At 50.6% G+C, this 18028-nt stretch overlaps 3 protein-coding genes across 6 annotated transcripts in view; 1 reads left to right on the top strand and 2 right to left on the bottom strand.

Moving 5' to 3' along the window:
* Positions 1-4194, bottom strand: part of eif5b (eukaryotic translation initiation factor 5B) — a 96045-nt gene extending 91851 nt beyond the window's left edge. For both annotated transcript variants that reach the window (XM_070855666.1, XM_070855665.1), the window contains exons 1-8: positions 4100-4194; positions 2158-2274; positions 1924-1987; positions 1664-1822; positions 1025-1538; positions 461-624; positions 307-384; positions 67-217 (exon numbers count right to left, since the gene is read on the bottom strand). In XM_070855666.1, coding sequence (XP_070711767.1) covers positions 67-217; positions 307-384; positions 461-624; positions 1025-1538; positions 1664-1822; positions 1924-1987; positions 2158-2274; positions 4100-4134 — 1282 coding nt within the window. In that variant the 5' untranslated portion in view covers positions 4135-4194. The remainder of the gene's footprint in view (positions 1-66; positions 218-306; positions 385-460; positions 625-1024; positions 1539-1663; positions 1823-1923; positions 1988-2157; positions 2275-4099) is intronic.
* An 865-nt stretch (positions 4195-5059) lies between these two features.
* On the bottom strand, positions 5060-12749 carry lipt1 (lipoyltransferase 1). 3 transcript variants are annotated; one of them, XM_070855884.1, is made up of 4 exons: positions 12728-12749; positions 6558-7068; positions 6249-6470; positions 5060-5638 (listed from the first exon to the last, which is right to left on the bottom strand). In XM_070855884.1, exons 2-4 carry the CDS (start codon positions 7036-7038, stop codon positions 5229-5231), a joined length of 1113 nt encoding a protein of 370 aa, XP_070711985.1. In that variant the 5' UTR covers positions 7039-7068; positions 12728-12749; the 3' UTR covers positions 5060-5228. The 3 variants fall into 3 exon arrangements, with proteins under 3 accessions (XP_070711985.1, XP_070711983.1, XP_070711984.1); XM_070855882.1 differs by lacking the exon at positions 12728-12749 and adding an exon at positions 7523-7607; XM_070855883.1 differs by lacking the exon at positions 12728-12749 and adding an exon at positions 7454-7477.
* On the top strand, positions 8449-17536 carry LOC139223925 (transcriptional-regulating factor 1-like). The gene is made up of 15 exons (XM_070855930.1): positions 8449-8457; positions 10429-10578; positions 10729-10920; positions 11020-11085; positions 11185-11856; positions 11936-11964; positions 12111-12180; positions 12813-13134; positions 13667-13727; positions 13804-13943; positions 14017-14120; positions 14898-14970; positions 15054-15139; positions 15221-15334; positions 17368-17536. Exons 1-15 carry the CDS (start codon positions 8449-8451, stop codon positions 17401-17403), a joined length of 2124 nt encoding a protein of 707 aa, XP_070712031.1. The 3' UTR covers positions 17404-17536.
* Positions 17537-18028: the final 492 nt, after the last annotated feature.

Here is an 18028-nt window from a genome sequence, read left to right as displayed (position 1 = left end):
CTATTTATATTTTTTTGTTTGCATGTAAACAAACATGTAAAATCCCCCTTCCTCCCCCATCCTCACCCTGAGCCTGCAGCAGCTTGAGCGTGGCCTCGGCCCGAGCTCGCGCCTCCTTCTGGGCTTTAGTCAGCAGCTTCCCCTCCTTCTTCAGACGCTCCTTCCTCTCCTTCTCCTTCTGCTTCTTCTTCTCCTTCCTCTCCAGCTCCAGACGCTCCTGCCGGGACGGACGGGGGTCAGAGGTCACAGGGAGGTCACAGGGTCGACACCAAACGCACAGTAAAGGAGGAGGACGCTGTGTTTTACCTGCTCCTGCCTCTGCTTCTCCAGCTCCTCCAGCCTCTTCAGCCGCTCCTCCTCCTCCCTCTTGGCTCGCTCCTCCTCCTGCGGCGACAAACATCACAAATCAGACACTTCGAACCATCTCGGCTCCACGACTGCATTTCCCAGCATGCCCCACCTCCTTCATCTTGGCCAGAGCCTCCTGCATGGCCTTCACGGTGGCTTTGCTGGGTCCCTTCTTCTTCTCTTTGTCCTTCTCCTCGCCCTTCTTCTTCTCTTTGTCCTTCTCCTCGCCCTTCTTCTTCTTCTTGTCCTTCTTCTTCTTGTCGCCCTCGCCCTCCTCTGCAATTTTAGAAGAAAATGGTGATTTTATTTTGTTCAGTACGCAGTGAGTGTGTGAGAGCATGATGGAAAGGACGCTCTCTGCACACACACCAGACTACATTCACTAAAACAGGGATTTTAGAGAACAGGACACAGGAGCTGCTGCTCTGCTGCTGCCTCCATCAGGTGGTTTGTTTGGTGTTTTAAAAGGTTCATTCTGATAAAACTCAAAGTTTGTGTAACACACAATAACACAAAGTCACACAAAAACACAAACAAGCTGATCAATCGAGGCAGCAGCAGACCAGCAACTACTGTGTAAAATCCCTGTTTTAGTGAATGTAGTCTGGTGTGTGAGCAGAAAGCAATAGAACAGCTGTCAAGTCTTCACACTTAAAGCAAAGAAGTTACATCTTACCATCCGCTGCTAGCTCCGCCCCTTCCTGTTCCCCCACCACTGCTACAGGTGGATCAGTCTGAGGGGGCGTGGCCTCTGCCGTCTTCTTCTCTGGCTCTTTCTTGGCCTCCGTGCCGGCCTCCTTCTCCTTCATCTTCATCCTCTTCAGCCTGTCCTCCTCCTTCTTCTTCTTCTCCCTCTCCTTCTTCTCCGCCTTCTTCTGCGCCGCCGTCTTCATCTTGAAGCTTCCTCCTCCGTCCTCCTCCTGCTCCTCCTCGTCCTCGCTCTCAGCCTTCGCCGCCTTGCCTTTCTTCTTCTTCCGGTCTCTCCTGGAGGCGAACTCGTCGTCCTCCTCCGAGTCGTCCTCCTTTCCTCCTCCTCCTCCTCCTTCTTCTTTCCTCACGCCTTCATCCTCGTCCTCCTCTTCGTCTGACGCTGCAGGTTTTTTGCCTCCTTTCTTGCCTCCTTTGGTCTTGAGGCGGGACATCGAGCTGCTCTCCTCGTCGGAGTCGGAGGGAGGCGCTGAGGGAGGCGCCTGCTCGAAAGGAGAGAAAAATACGAAGGCTCAGAAGGGACAAATGTCTTTTACACACTTCATCTTCCAACATGTTCCACTTTCCTCTAAACTTTAAGAAATGGAAGTGGGAAAACATTTCTCACCTTGTTGTCTTTCTGCTCTCCGTTCTGCTCTTCATCACCCTGACCTTCATCAGCCTCCTCATCCTCAGGGCTGGCACCGCCCTTCTTGCCCTTCCTGGTCTTCTTCTTCTCTGGTTTGGGAGGCTCGACGCTCTCCACTTCCTCTGTGGTGTCTGATTTCTGCAGGGGGAGGAAAGAGAAGTGAATTCTGCACCAGACTCCAGTAAAGAAACGAGTGATTTCTGTGACAAGCAAACGACAGAGACGTCAGGTGTTTTTACCTTTCCTTTTCCTCCCTGAGTCTCCAGGGACAGCTCCTCCAGCTCCTTCAGGATGTCGTCCTCACTGCAGGAGGACAAAGACGATTCAGACACACGCAAACACACAGAATATCAGCCAGCAGCTGTGTTCATATTTCAACAAAAACAGAATGAGACTTGGTTGGAGCTGTCTTAGCGACATCCTCTTCTCCTGTGGAAACAAAAGTGAAGACAGAAGAAGAAGAAGTGTCGTACTCGAATTCATCCTTTTTGGCTCCTTTCTTCTTCTTCTTCCCTTTTGACTCCTTGGAGGCTCCGGCTCCTTCGATCTCTGCTGCCAGAGCGTCGATGTCGATGCCGTCGTCTTTGGCACTGAGGACACATCGATAAGATCAGCGATCAATACAGCGATCGTCACGTATTCAGCTGAGACACAGAAAAACTGCAGGCTGTAAGCATGACAGGACATCAGCGGGACTGTGTGTGTGTGTGTGTGTGTGTGTGTGTGAACAATATGAACAGATGAACAGCTGACTCTCCACTATCCTCACAACCTTTTATTTCCCATCAGCCCTCTGACACGCAGCTCAAACAGCTTCACTCAACCGGAAAAAAAAACGCAACACCTCAAAAAAGTTTTATTCTTCTGTCCATGCTACTTAATTAGAACAAACCAAACTCCATACAAAAATGTAATAATTTTAATTAGATTTAAAAACCTGGTAGTTTGCTTGTGTTGCTGTGACTTTGGTGCTTTAACATGTTAGTTTGGATCTGAATTAACACTTTAAATCACCAAAGTCACACAATAACACAAACCAACTTAGTAAAAGAGGCAGCAGCAGAGCAGCAGCTCCTGTGTTCTCTGAGCTAAAATCAGTGTTTTTGTGAATGTAGTCTGGTGTGTTTTCAGAGAGCGATATAACGGCTGTTATACAGAGTTATTCTTTAAGTAAAAGTAGCATAAACCTGTTTGATAAAGCGATCGCAGACTTTGTCTGAACAGAAACCGAAGCTGTAACTGAATAAAGTACAAGCTTGAGTTATAACACATGATTTCAATGTTTTTCATCACTAAAACCTAAACAGGTTTTCTGTCAGCAGATTTAAAACTACAAAATATTAAAGTTTCTCTGTTCTGTGTTTAAATTCTCATGAACCTGTTGTTTCACATGAAGAGATAAAAGGTGTTTCTATGATTTTATGACCACGACTGTTGATTTCAGATCATTTCACCTGTTCAGTGTCTGTACTGACACTCAGAGGCCGACAGCACTGCTGGAAACACATCTGCTTACTTTATTCAGTAAGAGACCCTTTAAATTCCCCTTACAGAGCCGTGGCGTTGTCACTGGGTGGACGCCAAAAGAGTGTGGACCAGTGACCAGTAGACCTGCACCCTGCCAGGATGCCTCTATCAGACCTTAAAGGTTTATTCCACCCAAACACAGGTTACATCATACATGACCATCATGTGTGGGATAAAACCTTCTGCTCTTCTGTGGAGGTGGTTTTAAATGTGCTTTGAATCACAGCTGTTTTAGATCACAGTAGATCACAGTAGATCTGGTCACCTGCCCCGGGAGGCTCAGGTGTGTGATGACGTGTGGCCGGTGGGCCAGCAGGTGAGCGGTCATCAGGGTTACATCAGCCACACACTGTCCAGCACCAGACAGCAGGCTAGCAGCTAGCTTAGCTCCCCTGGCTGTGTTAGCATTTAGCAGCTAGCTCCCGCAGGTCAAAGGGCCGTCTGGGTTTATATTTCAGCCCCATCTTGGTGCCCGGAGCGGGACCTGAGAGGAGCCCAGCAGCCGGCACCGTGGGGGCTAATGCTAAGCTAACTAGCTAGCTGGGCTAACCTGCTAGCACAGACTGCCAGTAAAGCTGTGAACATGCCCCCACAGGCTCAGGCTGGCCCAGGTGGGCCCAGGTGAGCTCAGGTGAGCCCGTGTCGGCCCGCCTGCGTGTTGTGTAATTACTCTTAAGCCATTTTCAGGCTGTTTAAACACACACACACACACACACACACACACACACTTCCACAGACTCGTGGTTAGCATCTGCTAGCCGCTATGCTAACTGTGTAACCCGCCAGCTAACGGGCCCGTTTCGGGGTGTTCGTGGGGCAGCCGAGCTCCCGCCGGTGGGGGGTGAGTGTGGACAGGTGGTGTGCGGCGCCAGGTGGTGTTTCCCGTACCTGTCCTCCCCGGATTTCTTCTGTTTCTTCCCCATCCTGCCGCTGCGGTGCTCCGCTTCTCTCTCCGCTGGCCGACACACGACGGCTCACATCAGACAAAGATCGCCTATTGGACGAGGCTCTGAGGGAGGTCTCACTCCGCCGCTCTTCCCCTCATCCGTGAGGGAGCTGCCGTTTCCATAGAAACCGACGGTCCAGGAAATTATTTTAAAAATGTGAAATACCATCAAAAGATGCCAGAATTACTGTGAATTTACACTAGTTTATATTCTAATAAAGTAGATTTATACATATGAAGTGTCATGTTATGAAGAAATCATGTCACCTCAGTTTATAACAAATAATAATATAAAAGTATAAATGTGGAGCCAATGACACATAAATAAATATAATAATATAATAATATAACTGTAATAACATGATGAGTGTAATTTAAATTTGGTTCCACGAGAAAACAGCAGAGTGACACCTCCTCCTTTCTACTTTCATCTTCGGCACAGCTCCCAGCAGCACGCGCGGCTGGGGGGGGGGGGGGGGGGGCACTGCGCATGCGCCATGAGAGGCCTTTACTTTGAAAGGTCAGGGCTGTGAAAGTTTTATTTTGAAACATTCAGATGTTTAAAGTAGAAAATATGTAATTTTATAGTCAAATTATAAAATGTAATATTAAACAATCTAATAATAAACTAATAAATGTTATTGATTAAATGAAGTCATTTGGTGCTCGTTACTTTTGATCCTTCAGGTCTTTAGTTTGTCGTCTGTTAAATATTTTGATGGACCGTTTATTCAGAGACGTATCTGACTTTATTCTGCTGCTTCCACATATGAAAGGATCAATAAACACATTTTATGTCCTCACACACAAAAACATTCAGTATTTATGTTGCTTTAACAGAAAATAAGATCAGTTTTCTTTGATTTATTGATCAGCTCCTCGCTGAATCAGGACTCGACAGATCACAAACCATCTTTATATTTATTGATTCTCTGTAGCGCCCCCTTCTGTCCAGCCCCCCCACAGGTAAACCGTCAGGGTGCCGTGCGTCCTGTTGGCCAGCAGGGGGTGCCGATCGATCGATCCTCCCGGGGAGTCGATCGGTTTCTGATTGATCGCTGACTGTCGTCTTCAGCCCATCGCCGACACCACGGCGTCGCTGAGGCGCCGCAGCCTGTCCCTCCGCTCGCCGTCCTCCCCCCGCAGCAGAGCGCTGACGGCCGCGGCCGCCCGATACGGACAGAACCTCTCGCCCACCAGCACGCCGCTCAGCTCGCCGCTGAGCCGCCGAGGCAGCCAGTCGGCGGGGACGTCCAGCTCGCAGCTCTCGATCACACCGTTCTTCACCTCCATCCGCAGCCGAGCCGACGCCCCCCCGGCCTCCCCGGCCCTCAGGTCCAGGAGGGTCTGGACACTGAATTTTGGCGTCTTACCGAATGTCCAGTCCCAGCTCCGCAGCTCCGCCGCCGCCGCGCCGATGCCGGGAAACTCTGACTCATCGGCGGGGTCGACGAAGGTCAGAGGAGCTCTGAAGCCGAACTCTGAAGGTGGAGGACAGAAAACAGGGTCAGTGTGAACCCGACCAACCAGAGGAGGGTCCTGACTGAACCTGACCAATCAGAGGAGGGTCCTGTCTGAACCTGACCAACCAGAGGAGGGTCCTGACTGAACCCGACCAATCAGAGGAGGGTCCTGTCTGAACCCGACCGACCAGAGGAGGGTCCTGACTGAACCCGACCAATCAGAGGAGGGTCCTGACTGAACCCGACCAATCAGAGGAGGGTCCTGACTGAACCCGACCGACCAGAGGAGGGTCCTGACTGAACCCGACCGATCAGAGGAGGGTCCTGACTGAACCCGACCGACCAGAGGAGGGTCCTGACTGAACCCGACCGACCAGTCAGAGGAGGGTCCTGACTGAACCCGACCGACCAGAGGAGGGTCCTGACTGAACCCGACCGACCAGAGGAGGGTCCTGACTGAACCCGACCAGTCAGAGGAGGGTCCTGACTGAACCCGACCGACCAGAGGAGGGTCCTGACTGAACCCGACCAACCAGAGGAGGGTCCTGACTGAACCCGACCAACCAGAGGAGGGTCCTGACTGAACCCGACCAACCAGAGGAGGGTCCTGTCTGAACCAGTAAGCTACCTGTGTTGTACTGGTGCACCAGTGCGTCCAGCAGCTCCTCCCACTGCAGCGTGGGGGCGTGGTCCAGCAGGTTGGCGACAGGCGAGGGGACGCTGGGCGTAGCGTTGCTGTGGATACCGGGACAAGAGGGGCGGAGCACGGCGGCGAGGGCTGAGCGGTCAGCGGAGTGCAGCAGGGTGCAGTGATGGTAGGACGACTTCCTGCTCAGCCTGGACGCCGTCCCTGCAAACACAAACGACAGCTGGTCTCACGCCTCTGCTGCAGTGCACTCTGGGACCCGTAGTCCAGACGACGGCGTCCCCTCCTCACCTGAGATCTTCAAGTGTCCGTTGAGTAAGATGTCGAGTCTGTCGGTGGCGTGGACGTCGAGGCCCGGACGCAGCCGCCGCAGGGCCTCCGTGATGACCTTCAGGTTCCTCTGGCGGTCGTACGCCCTCTTAGAGGTGAAGAAGGTCAGGTTGAGGTTCCCCAGGTCGTGGAAGACGGTTCCACCGCCGCTCCGCCTGCGAGCCAGAGGGATCCCCGCCCTCCTCATGGCCGGCAGGTTGCACTCCGTCCAGGGGTTCTGGTGGCGCCCGATGACCACGGCCGGCCGGTTCCGCCACAGCAGCAGGACGCCGCGCTGCTGGAGGTCCACGTTGGCGTCGATCCAGTCCTCCAGAGCCAGGTTCTGGTGCACGTCGGTGGACTGGGACTGCAGGACCAGGCCGCTGGGGGCGGAGCCGCTTCCGTACCTGCGAACACCTGAGCAGCGTCCTAGCAGAGACACCGTCGTCCTGGCGTGGAACATGGCGGCGTTTCCTCCTCACATGTCGGAGATCTGAAAGAAACGGAGGCTGTTCACACGTTCACGATCAATAACTGTTTCCAGGGAGAAACCCAATAAAACTTTATTTAACACAACTGTACTCACAATAAATGTCTTTAATAAACATTTTATAGATTTAAAATCAGGAACAAATAACAGAACGAGCTTTGAGTTTACAGTTATATTTAAACCACGGTCATTTAAAGGGACAGTCACTCAATAAATCCTTTATTTTCTAAATTTACTATTATCAAAGTTTGTGTAACATGTAATATGTAATGTATGACGACACTGACCCATCCCTCTAACATTAGCATTAGCATTAGCATTAGCTTTAGCTTTAGTTCCGGTCGCTGGAAACCAAACTGTGACTTTCACTCATCACGTGTGAACGGACCGTTGCTAAGCAGCCGTCTGACCGGACACGTTAAACCGGAGAAAAATTGCAAAAGCGTCGCGTTCTGACCTGAACCGGAGGCAGCGCGAGCGAACCGGAGTCCAAAACACGACGGACAACTTCCGCTCCGGACCTTCAAAATAAAAGCGGCGCGCTGAAAGCCACAGAGGACATTTTCCTGTTAGCCAAGTTTATAATCTAAGTTTCCAAAGAAATTACACGTGGTTTGTTTTAAAGGTCTCAGCTTTAGTTTGTGTTACAGAACTGAGATGTATAGAGAACTTATAATTTACTGTTTTTATCACACGTGTGGGAAAATAAGAAGACAAAAACAACAAATGCCAAAGAATAAATTATATTCCACTCAAATTATGACACAGGACCTGTGTTTTAAGTGCATTATTTAGTTTGGTGAGGATAAAAACTATTTACCAACAATTATAAACATTTAGTTCGTCAAAACACTTAAAACGACAGTAGAGGTTATTCTCTGCTTTTATTCTGAAGGGCACCGTCCCCTGACAGGTTGTATTTCCGGTAAGCGGACTCGGTTCTGACCTCGGTCCCACACTGTGAAGGCACCGTGCTGCGCTGCGGTCAGCTGACTAAAGGTTCCGCCTGTTTATAGACATTTAAATCACAAACAATGAGACAGAATCCAGTTATTGATTAATTAATATGATCGATAGATCTTTCTACAGGCTCACAGAGCTCAGCCTGTTTGTTATGATACAGTTAATACAGTTTAGAAAGTTCAGGAAGAACGACTGAATACTGACAGAAAATAATTGATCTCTTTAGTTCTTCTAAACCAAACTGGTTTTTATTGATTCATATTTTTCTCTATTCGTTTGTTTGAGCTCTTCTGTGTCTCTGAGCTCATCATCATCATCATCATCATCACCATCAGGAGGAAGGAGGAGGGGACGACGGCGAGAGGGAGGAAGAGCATGTGACCACATCCTGATCTCTGACACAGCGAGCTGCAGTCGAGGATGTTTCAGGTGAGACGACTTCAGATCTTATTTCAGACCAAATGTTTCTGTTTTACATGTTTTACTTTGAGCTTCACGGTTTAAAGACGACACTGAAACAGGAAGTGACTTCAGAGTGAACTCAGCTCCTTCACAGTAAAAGCTTCACTGTAGAGGACAGGTAAGCCTCGCCTTCAGGGGGCCGGGGGGGAGGGGGACCCTTCGGTCTGTTTGTTCCTCTGAGCTCGGTTCTGTCTGAGGTTCCTTCCTGTTAAACAGGAGCTCCTCTGGTTCTTCCTCATGTGGAACCGTTGGTTCTCTGCTCAGTGAAACAGTTCAGGCTGATCAATGGACCACAAACAAATAAAGAACGTAGAATATTAGAAGTGCAAGTCAGGTGTCAGGTGACCTCATGTGGACTAACAGGTGTCAGGTGACCTCATGTGGACTAACAGGTGTCAGGTGACCTCATGTGGACTAACAGGCGACCTCATGTGGACTAACAGGTGACCTCATGTGGACTAACAGGTGTCAGGTGACCTCATGTGGACTAACAGGTGTCAGGTGACCTCATGTGGACTAACAGGCGACCTCATGAGGACTAACAGGTGACCTCATGTGGACTAACAGGCGACCTCATGTGGACTAACAGGCGACCTCATGTGGACTAACAGGTGACCTCATGTGGACTAACAGGTGTCAGGTGACCTCATGAGGACTAACAGGTGACCTCATGTGGACTAACAGGTGACCTCATGAGGACTAACAGGTGACCTCATGAGGACTAACAGGTGTCAGGCGACCTCATGAGGACTAACAGGTGACCTCATGAGGACTAACAGGTGACCTCATGAGGACTAACAGGTGACCTCATGTGGACTAACAGGTGACCTCATGTGGACTAACAGGTGACCTCATGAGGACTAACAGGCGACCTCATGAGGACTAACAGGTGTCAGGTGACCTCATGAGGACTAACAGGCGACCTCATGTGGACTAACAGGTGTCAGGTGACCTCATGAGGACTAACAGGTGACCTCATGAGGACTAACAGGTGTCAGGTGACCTCATGAGGACTAACAGGCGACCTCATGTGGACTAACAGGCGACCTCATGAGGACTAACAGGCGACCTCATGAGGACTAACAGGTGACCTCATGAGGACTAACAGGTGACCTCATGTGGACTAACAGGTGTCAGGTGACCTCATGTGGACTAACAGGCGACCTCATGAGGACTAACAGGCGACCTCATGAGGACTAACAGGTGTCAGGCGACCTCATGAGGACTAACAGGTGTCAGGTGACCTCATGAGGACTAACAGGTGACCTCATGAGGACTAACAGGTGTCAGGTGACCTCATGAGGACTAACAGGCGACCTCATGTGGACTAACAGGCGACCTCATGAGGACTAACAGGCGACCTCATGTGGACTAACAGGCGACCTCATGTGGACTAACAGGCGACCTCATGTGGACTAACAGGTGTCAGGCGACCTCATGAGGACTAACAGGTGTCAGGTGACCTCATGAGGACTAACAGGCGACCTCATGTGGACTAACAGGCGACCTCATGAGGACTAACAGGTGACCTCATGAGGACTAACAGGCGACCTCATGTGGACTAACAGGCGACCTCATGAGGACTAACAGGTGTCAGGCGACCTCATGAGGACTAACAGGTGTCAGGTGACCTCATGAGGACTAACAGGCGACCTCATGTGGACTAACAGGCGACCTCATGAGGACTAACAGGTGACCTCATGAGGACTAACAGGTGACCTCATGAGGACTAACAGGTGACCTCATGTGGACTAACAGGCGACCTCATGTGGACTAACAGGTGACCTCATGTGGACTAACAGGCGACCTCATGTGGACTAACCTTCCCCACCTCACCCTGTAACCATGGAAACGCTCCACCTGCCGAGGTTATTACTGATTTATTTAGAAAAGTTTCTATGACTTTCTCATTAACTTCATGAACTGCCTCACCCCCAGGTGACCTCCCCCCACCCCCAGATGACCTCCCCCCACCCCCAGGTGACCTCCCCCCATCACCAAGTAACCTCCCCCCATTACCAGGTGACCTCCCACCACCACCACCAGGTGACCTCCCCCCATCACCAGGTAACCTCCCCCCATCACCAGGTAACCTCCCCCCATCACCAGGTAACCTCCCCCCATTACCAGGTGACCTCCCACCACCACCACCAGGCGACCTCCCCCCATCACCAAGTAACCTCCCCCCATTACCAGGTAACCTCCCCCCATCACCAGGTAACCTCCCCCCATTACCAGGTGACCTCCCACCACCACCACCAGGCGACCTCCCCCCATCACCAGGTAACCTCCCCCCATTACCAGGTGACCTCCCACCACCACCAGGTGACCTCCCACTCCTCCCATCTCCTCTCCCATCACCAGGTAACCTCCCCCCATCTCCTCCCCCAATCCCAGGCAACCTCCCCCCATCTCCTCCCCCACCCCCAGGTAACTTCCCCCCATCACCTCCCCCACCCCCAGGTAACTTCCCCCCATCACCTCCTCCATTCTCAAGTAACCTCCCCCCATCTTCTCCCCCAATCCCAGGTAACCTCCCCCCATCTCCTCCCCCACCCCCAGGTAACTTCCCCCCATCTCCTCCCCCACCCCCAGGTAACTTCCCCCCATCACCTCCTCCATTCTCAAGTAACCTCCCCCCATCTCCTCCACCACCCCCAGATAACCTCCCCCCATCACCTCCTCCATTCTCAGGTAACCTCCCCCCTTCACCTCCCCCCTCCCCAGCACCTCCCCACCCCCCCACATCTCGATCCAGGCTTCGTTAAGCCGGACTGGAGCAGACCTTCCCCTCCCCCTGAGCTGTCCCACCTGTTCAGGAGCTGCACCTCCTCCCAGCAGGTGAGCCCATTAGAACCAGACCCCCCCCTGGCCGCGTTCCCAACCTCTGACCTGAAACTGAACCAGACCCACTGCAGCGCTCTGTACGGACAGGTTGACCCACCTGGTCCGGTTCAGGACACCTGGGGGGGTCCGGGGCCGGCTGCGCCCCGGCTGCAGAGCTCCCTGCTGGGCCCCGTGTCCGGGGAGCTCTCCCTGGGGGGGTGGAGCTCCGTGGACTCCTCCGGCCCCCAGTTTTTCTACGACAGCTGCTATGACAACAGCGCCCCCCAGCCCTTCTGTAGCCCCAACACCCCCGGTCCCAGTCCTCATTACCCCCCAACCAGCTACGCCGCCGTCCCCGAGCCCCCCCAGAGCCAGAGGGACCAGACGGCCCTCCTCGACGCCGCCGGGGACCCCGACAGCCGCTTCCCTCCCCAGGGAAGAGGATGGGACGTCAGCGGCGCCGCCCAGACTCCGGCCCCCCCTGCTGAGCCGAGCTGGGGGGGGTCCTGTGGAGGAGGGGGTCCAGAGGACTGGTCCTGGGTCTGTTTAACACACATTCAGGCTTCTTCACTGAACACTGCCTGCTGCTGTTCTCTCATCCAGTCTCTTCTGTTTCCAGCTGCAGCCGCAGAACTCTGAGGACCCCAGGTAACCAGCTCACCTGGTAACCAGCTCACCTGGTAACCAGCTCACCTGGTAACCAGCTCACCTGGTCAGCAGGTGCTACAGCGTACTACTGCTGTAATGTGTGTGTGTGTGTGTGTGTGTGTGTGTGTGTGTAATCGTGGTTTTAGGAGTCTGCCGGTGTTAAACAGACACATGAGATCACACAGCGGCTCCAGATCAGCTGCATGGATGAACAAGGTACACACACACAGTAACACACACACACAAACATACACCCACACACACAGTAACACACACACACCCTTATCCAAGAATTAACCTGAAACATTAGCGGAAGATCCTCTCTGCACACACACCAGACTACATTCACTAAAACAGGGATTTTAGCTCACAGGACACAGGAGCTGCTGCTCTGCTGCTGCCTCCATCAGTCAGTGTGTTTGTGTCATTGTGTGTTACACAAACAGTGAGATGTATCAGAATTAAGCTTTTAAAACACTAAAGTCACACAATAACACAAACAAGCTGACCAATCGAGGCAGCAGCAGAGCAGCAGCTCCTGTGTCCTGTTCTCTAAAATCCCTGTTTTAGTGAATGTAGTCTGGTGTGTGTGCTGTTTGTGGTTAAACCAAAAGGATCTTCCAGGTCTCTCTCTGTAGGGATCCTTTCCATGATGCTGTCACACACTTAGAATAACACTCTGAGCCTGTCAGTGGATCAAACAAGTTCTTTTAGTGGACCTACTGTGATCTACTGGACCAGTTCCAACACTTTTTCTACCTACCAGTCACTCAGACACCAGGATGTGGACACAGAGGATCATGGGTAGGAACACCATGGTGCTCCTTTGATGTGTTGTTGTCCTGCAGGGTGAGCCAGTGGTCCAGCCCTCCGTCTCCATGGTGATGCCCGTCTCCGTGCCCGTCCAATCCAGAGGCAGGTCCAGGGCGCGTCGGGGTGCTCAGAAGAGGTGCGGTCGCCTCTCTCCGGCCACCGGAGGCGCTGTGCTGTACCGCAGCCTGCTGCACCGGGGGGCGGAGGAAGCGGTTGCCGGGGGCGACGGTGGCAGCGGCGTGCACTACACCCCCCCGCCCATGCTGTGTCCGCTGAGGGCGGGGCCGGGGCTGTACTGCTCCCTCACCACCAGGAGGCGGCAGAGAGCGCAGACTGTCCAGCTTCACAGCACACAGGGTGGGTAGAAGAAGTCTCATGGAAACCTTCGTTTACCATTTTATCATTTCTTACCGACAGAAGGAAGATGTCACAGCCATTAGCCGCAGTTAGCACAGCTATTAGCCCCAGATAACGCAAGCATTAGCCCCAGTTAGCACAAGCATTAGCCCCAGTTAGCACAAGCATTAGCCCCTGTTAGCACAGCTATTAGCCCCACTTAGCGCAGCTATTAGCCCCAGTTAGCACAGCCATTAGCCCCAGTTAGCACAAGCATTAGCCCCTTTTAGCGCGAACATTAGCCCCAGTTAGCACAGCCATTAGCCCCTGTTAGCACAATCATTAGCCCCAGTTAGCACAGCCATTAGCCCCTGTTAGCACAATCATTAGCCCCAGTTAGCACAGCCATTAGCCCCTGTTAGCACAAGCATTAGCCCCAGTTAGCACAGCCACATAACATGTTTTAGCCTCCAGACGTTCACACCAACTAACACCTCCCTCTGATTGGACAACAGCTGTGGCACGATATAAACCTTTGTCTCTGATTGGACAGATGGACCCGGTGACCTAGTTGCTATGGAGACAGCCTCCTCCGCTCCAGGAACCAATAAACCGTACGTTAAAAAAAAAAGACCTTCATGAATCGTACTCATTTTTTTTCACCTGTTCACACTGAGCTGTCAATCACAGAAGGATCAACGTGGGGCGGGGCTTCCAGGCTGAAATCCCGCCTCTACAAGCCCGAAAGCACGCTCAGCGTGACTCCCACAATGCACTGCTGCTGTGGACGCCATGGGACGACCTGGAGCTTCCTGTCAATCAACAGAGAGGTAGACACACACAGTATTGTTATAATCTTGATTCTCATTGGACGACCTTTTGATTGACACAATGTTCGTCCAGTTGAAGCTCTGGTGACGATGGCGTGCTCCAGTGTGGTGCCAGGGGGCGGGGCCAGCCCAGAGTGGGCCCTCCACGTCCTATCAGAGTGCGGAGGAGACTTCCTGGTAAGATCTCATTTGCTGAAAACTCATTTAGCCGTCATGTGATGCTGAACCCATTCAGATCTTCATTAAGAAAATACCTAAAATAAGAACCAGATCTGACAACATTCGCCTCCACTTTAAAGGAGCAGTTCAACATTTTCTGAGCGTGAGAAGAGATTACCTTTAACATCTCACGGGTAGTGATATCCAGATAAGCACAGGTTTTGGTTTCAGTTTCCATCGGCTCAACACTTCTGAAACCTGACAAACCTAAAGGTGACAAAAACTTCAGGAAGCTGCAGGCGTAGTTTCAGCGAATAACTTCCCCCATAAAACCACAATGTTCTACATTAACACTGGTAGCTTGGGGTGGTGTCACTTTGCATCGCTCAACCAGACTCAATACAAAAAAAGAACAATTTAGTGGAGGATTCTGGTATTTCTACCCCTGGGTCCTCTGTGTCCACATCCTGGTGTGTGAGTGACTGGTAGGTAGTAAAAGTGTTGGAACTGGTCCAGTAGATCACCTCAGCCAGCAGCCACCAAATGGGCTGCAATGGCTTAAAACACCAAAATCACAGTAAATAAAACCAGCAGTTCCTGCGCCCTGTGAGCTAAAATCCCTCTTTTTGTGAATGTAGTCTGGTGTGTCCATAATAATGTACCTGTCAGTCATTTAGACACTAAAATATGCACTAATAGGTGCCTAAGTTAGTTATCCTTTTGTTTTTGCTTTAGTTGCCCAAATCAAAAATGGCCACAGTGACACTGAGGTCACTTTGTGCTTTTTCCTTCCAGCTGACGGTGGAGAAGCTGCTGTCGACTCCTGAAGCCTCCGACAACAAACAAAACCCGAACCGCCGGCGTCAAAGTATGTAGTCTGGTTGGCACCCCCTGTACCTGGGTAACGCCCCTGACCGTGCCTGTGTCTGATACTAGGTGGTGTTGTTGTAGGTGTGGGCTGGAGCGCAGCAGAGACGAGGCTGCTGCTGACATCTCTGCAGCTTCATCACAAAGACTTCCTGAGAGTCCAGAGAGCCGTGAGATTAAACTTCCTTTGAAACATGAGCTCGGTGTGTTTCGCCCTGCGCTCACGTGTTCATGTGGTCGTGTGTGTTCAGGTTCAGACCAAGTCCCTGTCTCAGTGTGTGGAGTTCTACTACCTGTGGAAGAAGAAGCTGAGTCTGAGCGCAAGGACCCCGGCAGGGCTGACCGTCACTCTGCCCAACACCAACGTAAGAAACCACTCAGTATCCCAGAATGCATTTTTTTTAGCTTTTTTGTTCTGTGAAACAGCTGTTATATCGCTCTCTTCAAAGCCACCAGACTCCATTCACAAAAACAATCATTTTACCTCACAGAACATGGGAGCTGCTCATATAGTTGCTGTGACTGTGATGGTTTAGCACATTACTTCAGATCCAAAGACACCCTTTGAAACACCAAAATCAACCAATAAAACAAAAAAAACTACCTGATGGAGGCAGCAGCAGAGCAGCAGCTCCTGTGTCCTGTTCTCTAAAATCCCTGTTTTAGTGAATGTAGTCTGGTGTGTGTGCTGTTTGTGGTTAAACCAAAAGGATCTTCCAGGTCTCTCTCTGTAGGGATCTAATACCTACCAGCCATTTTGACACAAGATTATGTACAAATAGGGACCAGGTTTAAAAAGTCCACCTTTAACTCAGTCTTTTTTTGTATTGAGTCTGGTGCAGCGACCTGCAGAAGGTTTGATAGAAAGATGCGATAAAACTGGTGCTTTTCTGAGAGGTTGATGCGTCGACTCTCAGAAATAAGGACAGTGGCGGACTGACATCTACCCACAGAGAGACCTGCCAAATATTATAATATTCTTTATTCAATATTCCTGTTTCCAGGATTTAAACTCAGTTCTCTAAACAATCTAAAAACTAGTTGATTACTGTGGGAAACATTTATAGACAAAAAGTCCTTTCAGTGTGTTTTAATTAAAGCTACAGTCAGTCGGTTCAGTGTTTCAGGTCACTTCACTCGCTGCGACAGAAGACAAGTGAAACTAAAGGCCGAATGAATAAAACCACCAAAACCAAATTCCTGTTATCATCCACACATTCTCACTGAAGCTCACAATACACAAACCGAAACACACACAGGACACACACTTCCTGTCAGAGACATCGGGTTTCTACACAAACTGTGGGGCGCTCAGTGAATAATAACTCACCATCAGCGCTGGGTGAATTAACTTGGTCACAGATTTTTATCAGCTTTTATTTTGTTGTTTGATCCACTTCCTGTTTGGTCAAACTAATAAAACTACTGTTTTAAATTCCTGTTTTTGTGAATGGAGTCTGGTGGCTTTGAAGAGAGCAAAGAGTAAAACAAGTCCCAACAAGTCACAAGTTAAAACTAAAAATCAAGCCCCAAGTCAGAGTCAAGTCACGGCAAAGGCAGGCTTAAACTTCCCAAGTCAGGGACCAGGCCAAGACCAACAAGTCCCCAGTTAGAACCAAGTCCCATATCAAGTGCCGAGCCCTGTCCTGAGTCGGGTCTTGAGTCAAGGTCAACAAGTTGGTCTCAAGTCAAGTCATAAGCCAAAACCGACTCCATCTAAGTCCTAGGTCAAGACCAACAATTCTCAAATCCAAGTCCTGCAAGTCTCAAGTCAGGTCAAGTCACAAGTTAAATCCAAAATCACGTCCCAAATCAGGTCCCGAACCAAGACCACCAAACACTGACTCAAGTTCGGCCCTGAGAAAAGACTGAAACTTCCAAGACCAAGAGCCAAGACTAACAAGTCCCCAGCTGAAATCGAGTCCTTGGTCACTAACAAATCTCAAGTCAGGTCCCAAATCAAGATCCACAAGTGGATCCCAGTCCAGTCCAGTCCCAAAGCAAGACTGAAACTTCCAAAGTCAAGTATCATGCCAAGACCAACAAGTCCCTACTTAAAGTCCTCAGTCATGTCCCAAGTCTGACTAAAAAGTCTCAGGTCAGGTCTTAATGAGCCAAAACCAAACTTCCCAAGTCAAATCTAGTCAACGGCAACAAGCCCCGAGTCAGGTTCAGTCCCAAAGCAAGACCAAACCTTCCCAAGGCAAGTACCGGTCGTAACCCGGGACCAACAAGTCCCCAGTTAAACCAAAGGTAGTCCCAAGTCAAGTACCGGTCTCAAATCAAGACCAACAAGTCTGCAGCTTAAAGCCACGAGAGGCCGTAGACAGTTTGGTACGACGTGTTCTCTGATAATCAGCCTGATCGAGTTAATGACGGCCACTCTGTGTCTCCACAGGGTCAAAGGGCGGCAAGATCCCATGATGCATCATGACCCACTGGACTGTCCACTGCTGGAGCGACACACTACCCCCCCCCACACACACACACTTCCTCACGTTGTGTATTTATTTGCAGTTTGTTGTGTTGGTGAGAACATCTCTAACATTAAAGGGCGGCTCCGTGTGTTTCCTGCAGCCCCTCGTTTGTTCAGGTTTCTGCTGGTATGCTCACATATTGTTTTTCAGCCTTAATCCTCTCTGACTTTGCTCCGGTCTCTTCTCCCTCTGGCTCCGGAGCTCCAGACCTCCACTCACTGCAGCCTGGGAAAGAAAAACATGAAAACATGAGACGCTTTCTGTCCGTCTGACTGCAGCTCTTTACATTGACGCCACATCGGGGAAATTAGTGTTTGTCGAGATTTTAGAACTAAGGGGCCCGACTGAAGCCCCCTAAAACCCCCAGACCAGGACGGACTTTAGGCCACAGAGCGTTCTTGATATCACACCTTCATGTGTTTTTACAAATGGATTCATGTTTGTGTTTTTAGGAGGAAAACAATGAGGATATTCCTAAAATTGAAGGAAAAATGAATGGAGTTTGGTGTAAAGATGCCCATTCTTATCAAGTACAGCTCACACTGGAATGATAATAATGATAATACTAATAATAATTATTAT

This window comes from Pempheris klunzingeri, chromosome 24 (genome assembly GCF_042242105.1).
Source record: "Pempheris klunzingeri isolate RE-2024b chromosome 24, fPemKlu1.hap1, whole genome shotgun sequence".
Taxonomy (NCBI): domain Eukaryota; kingdom Metazoa; phylum Chordata; class Actinopteri; order Acropomatiformes; family Pempheridae; genus Pempheris; species Pempheris klunzingeri.
This window is presented reverse-complemented; position numbering and strand designations above follow the sequence as displayed.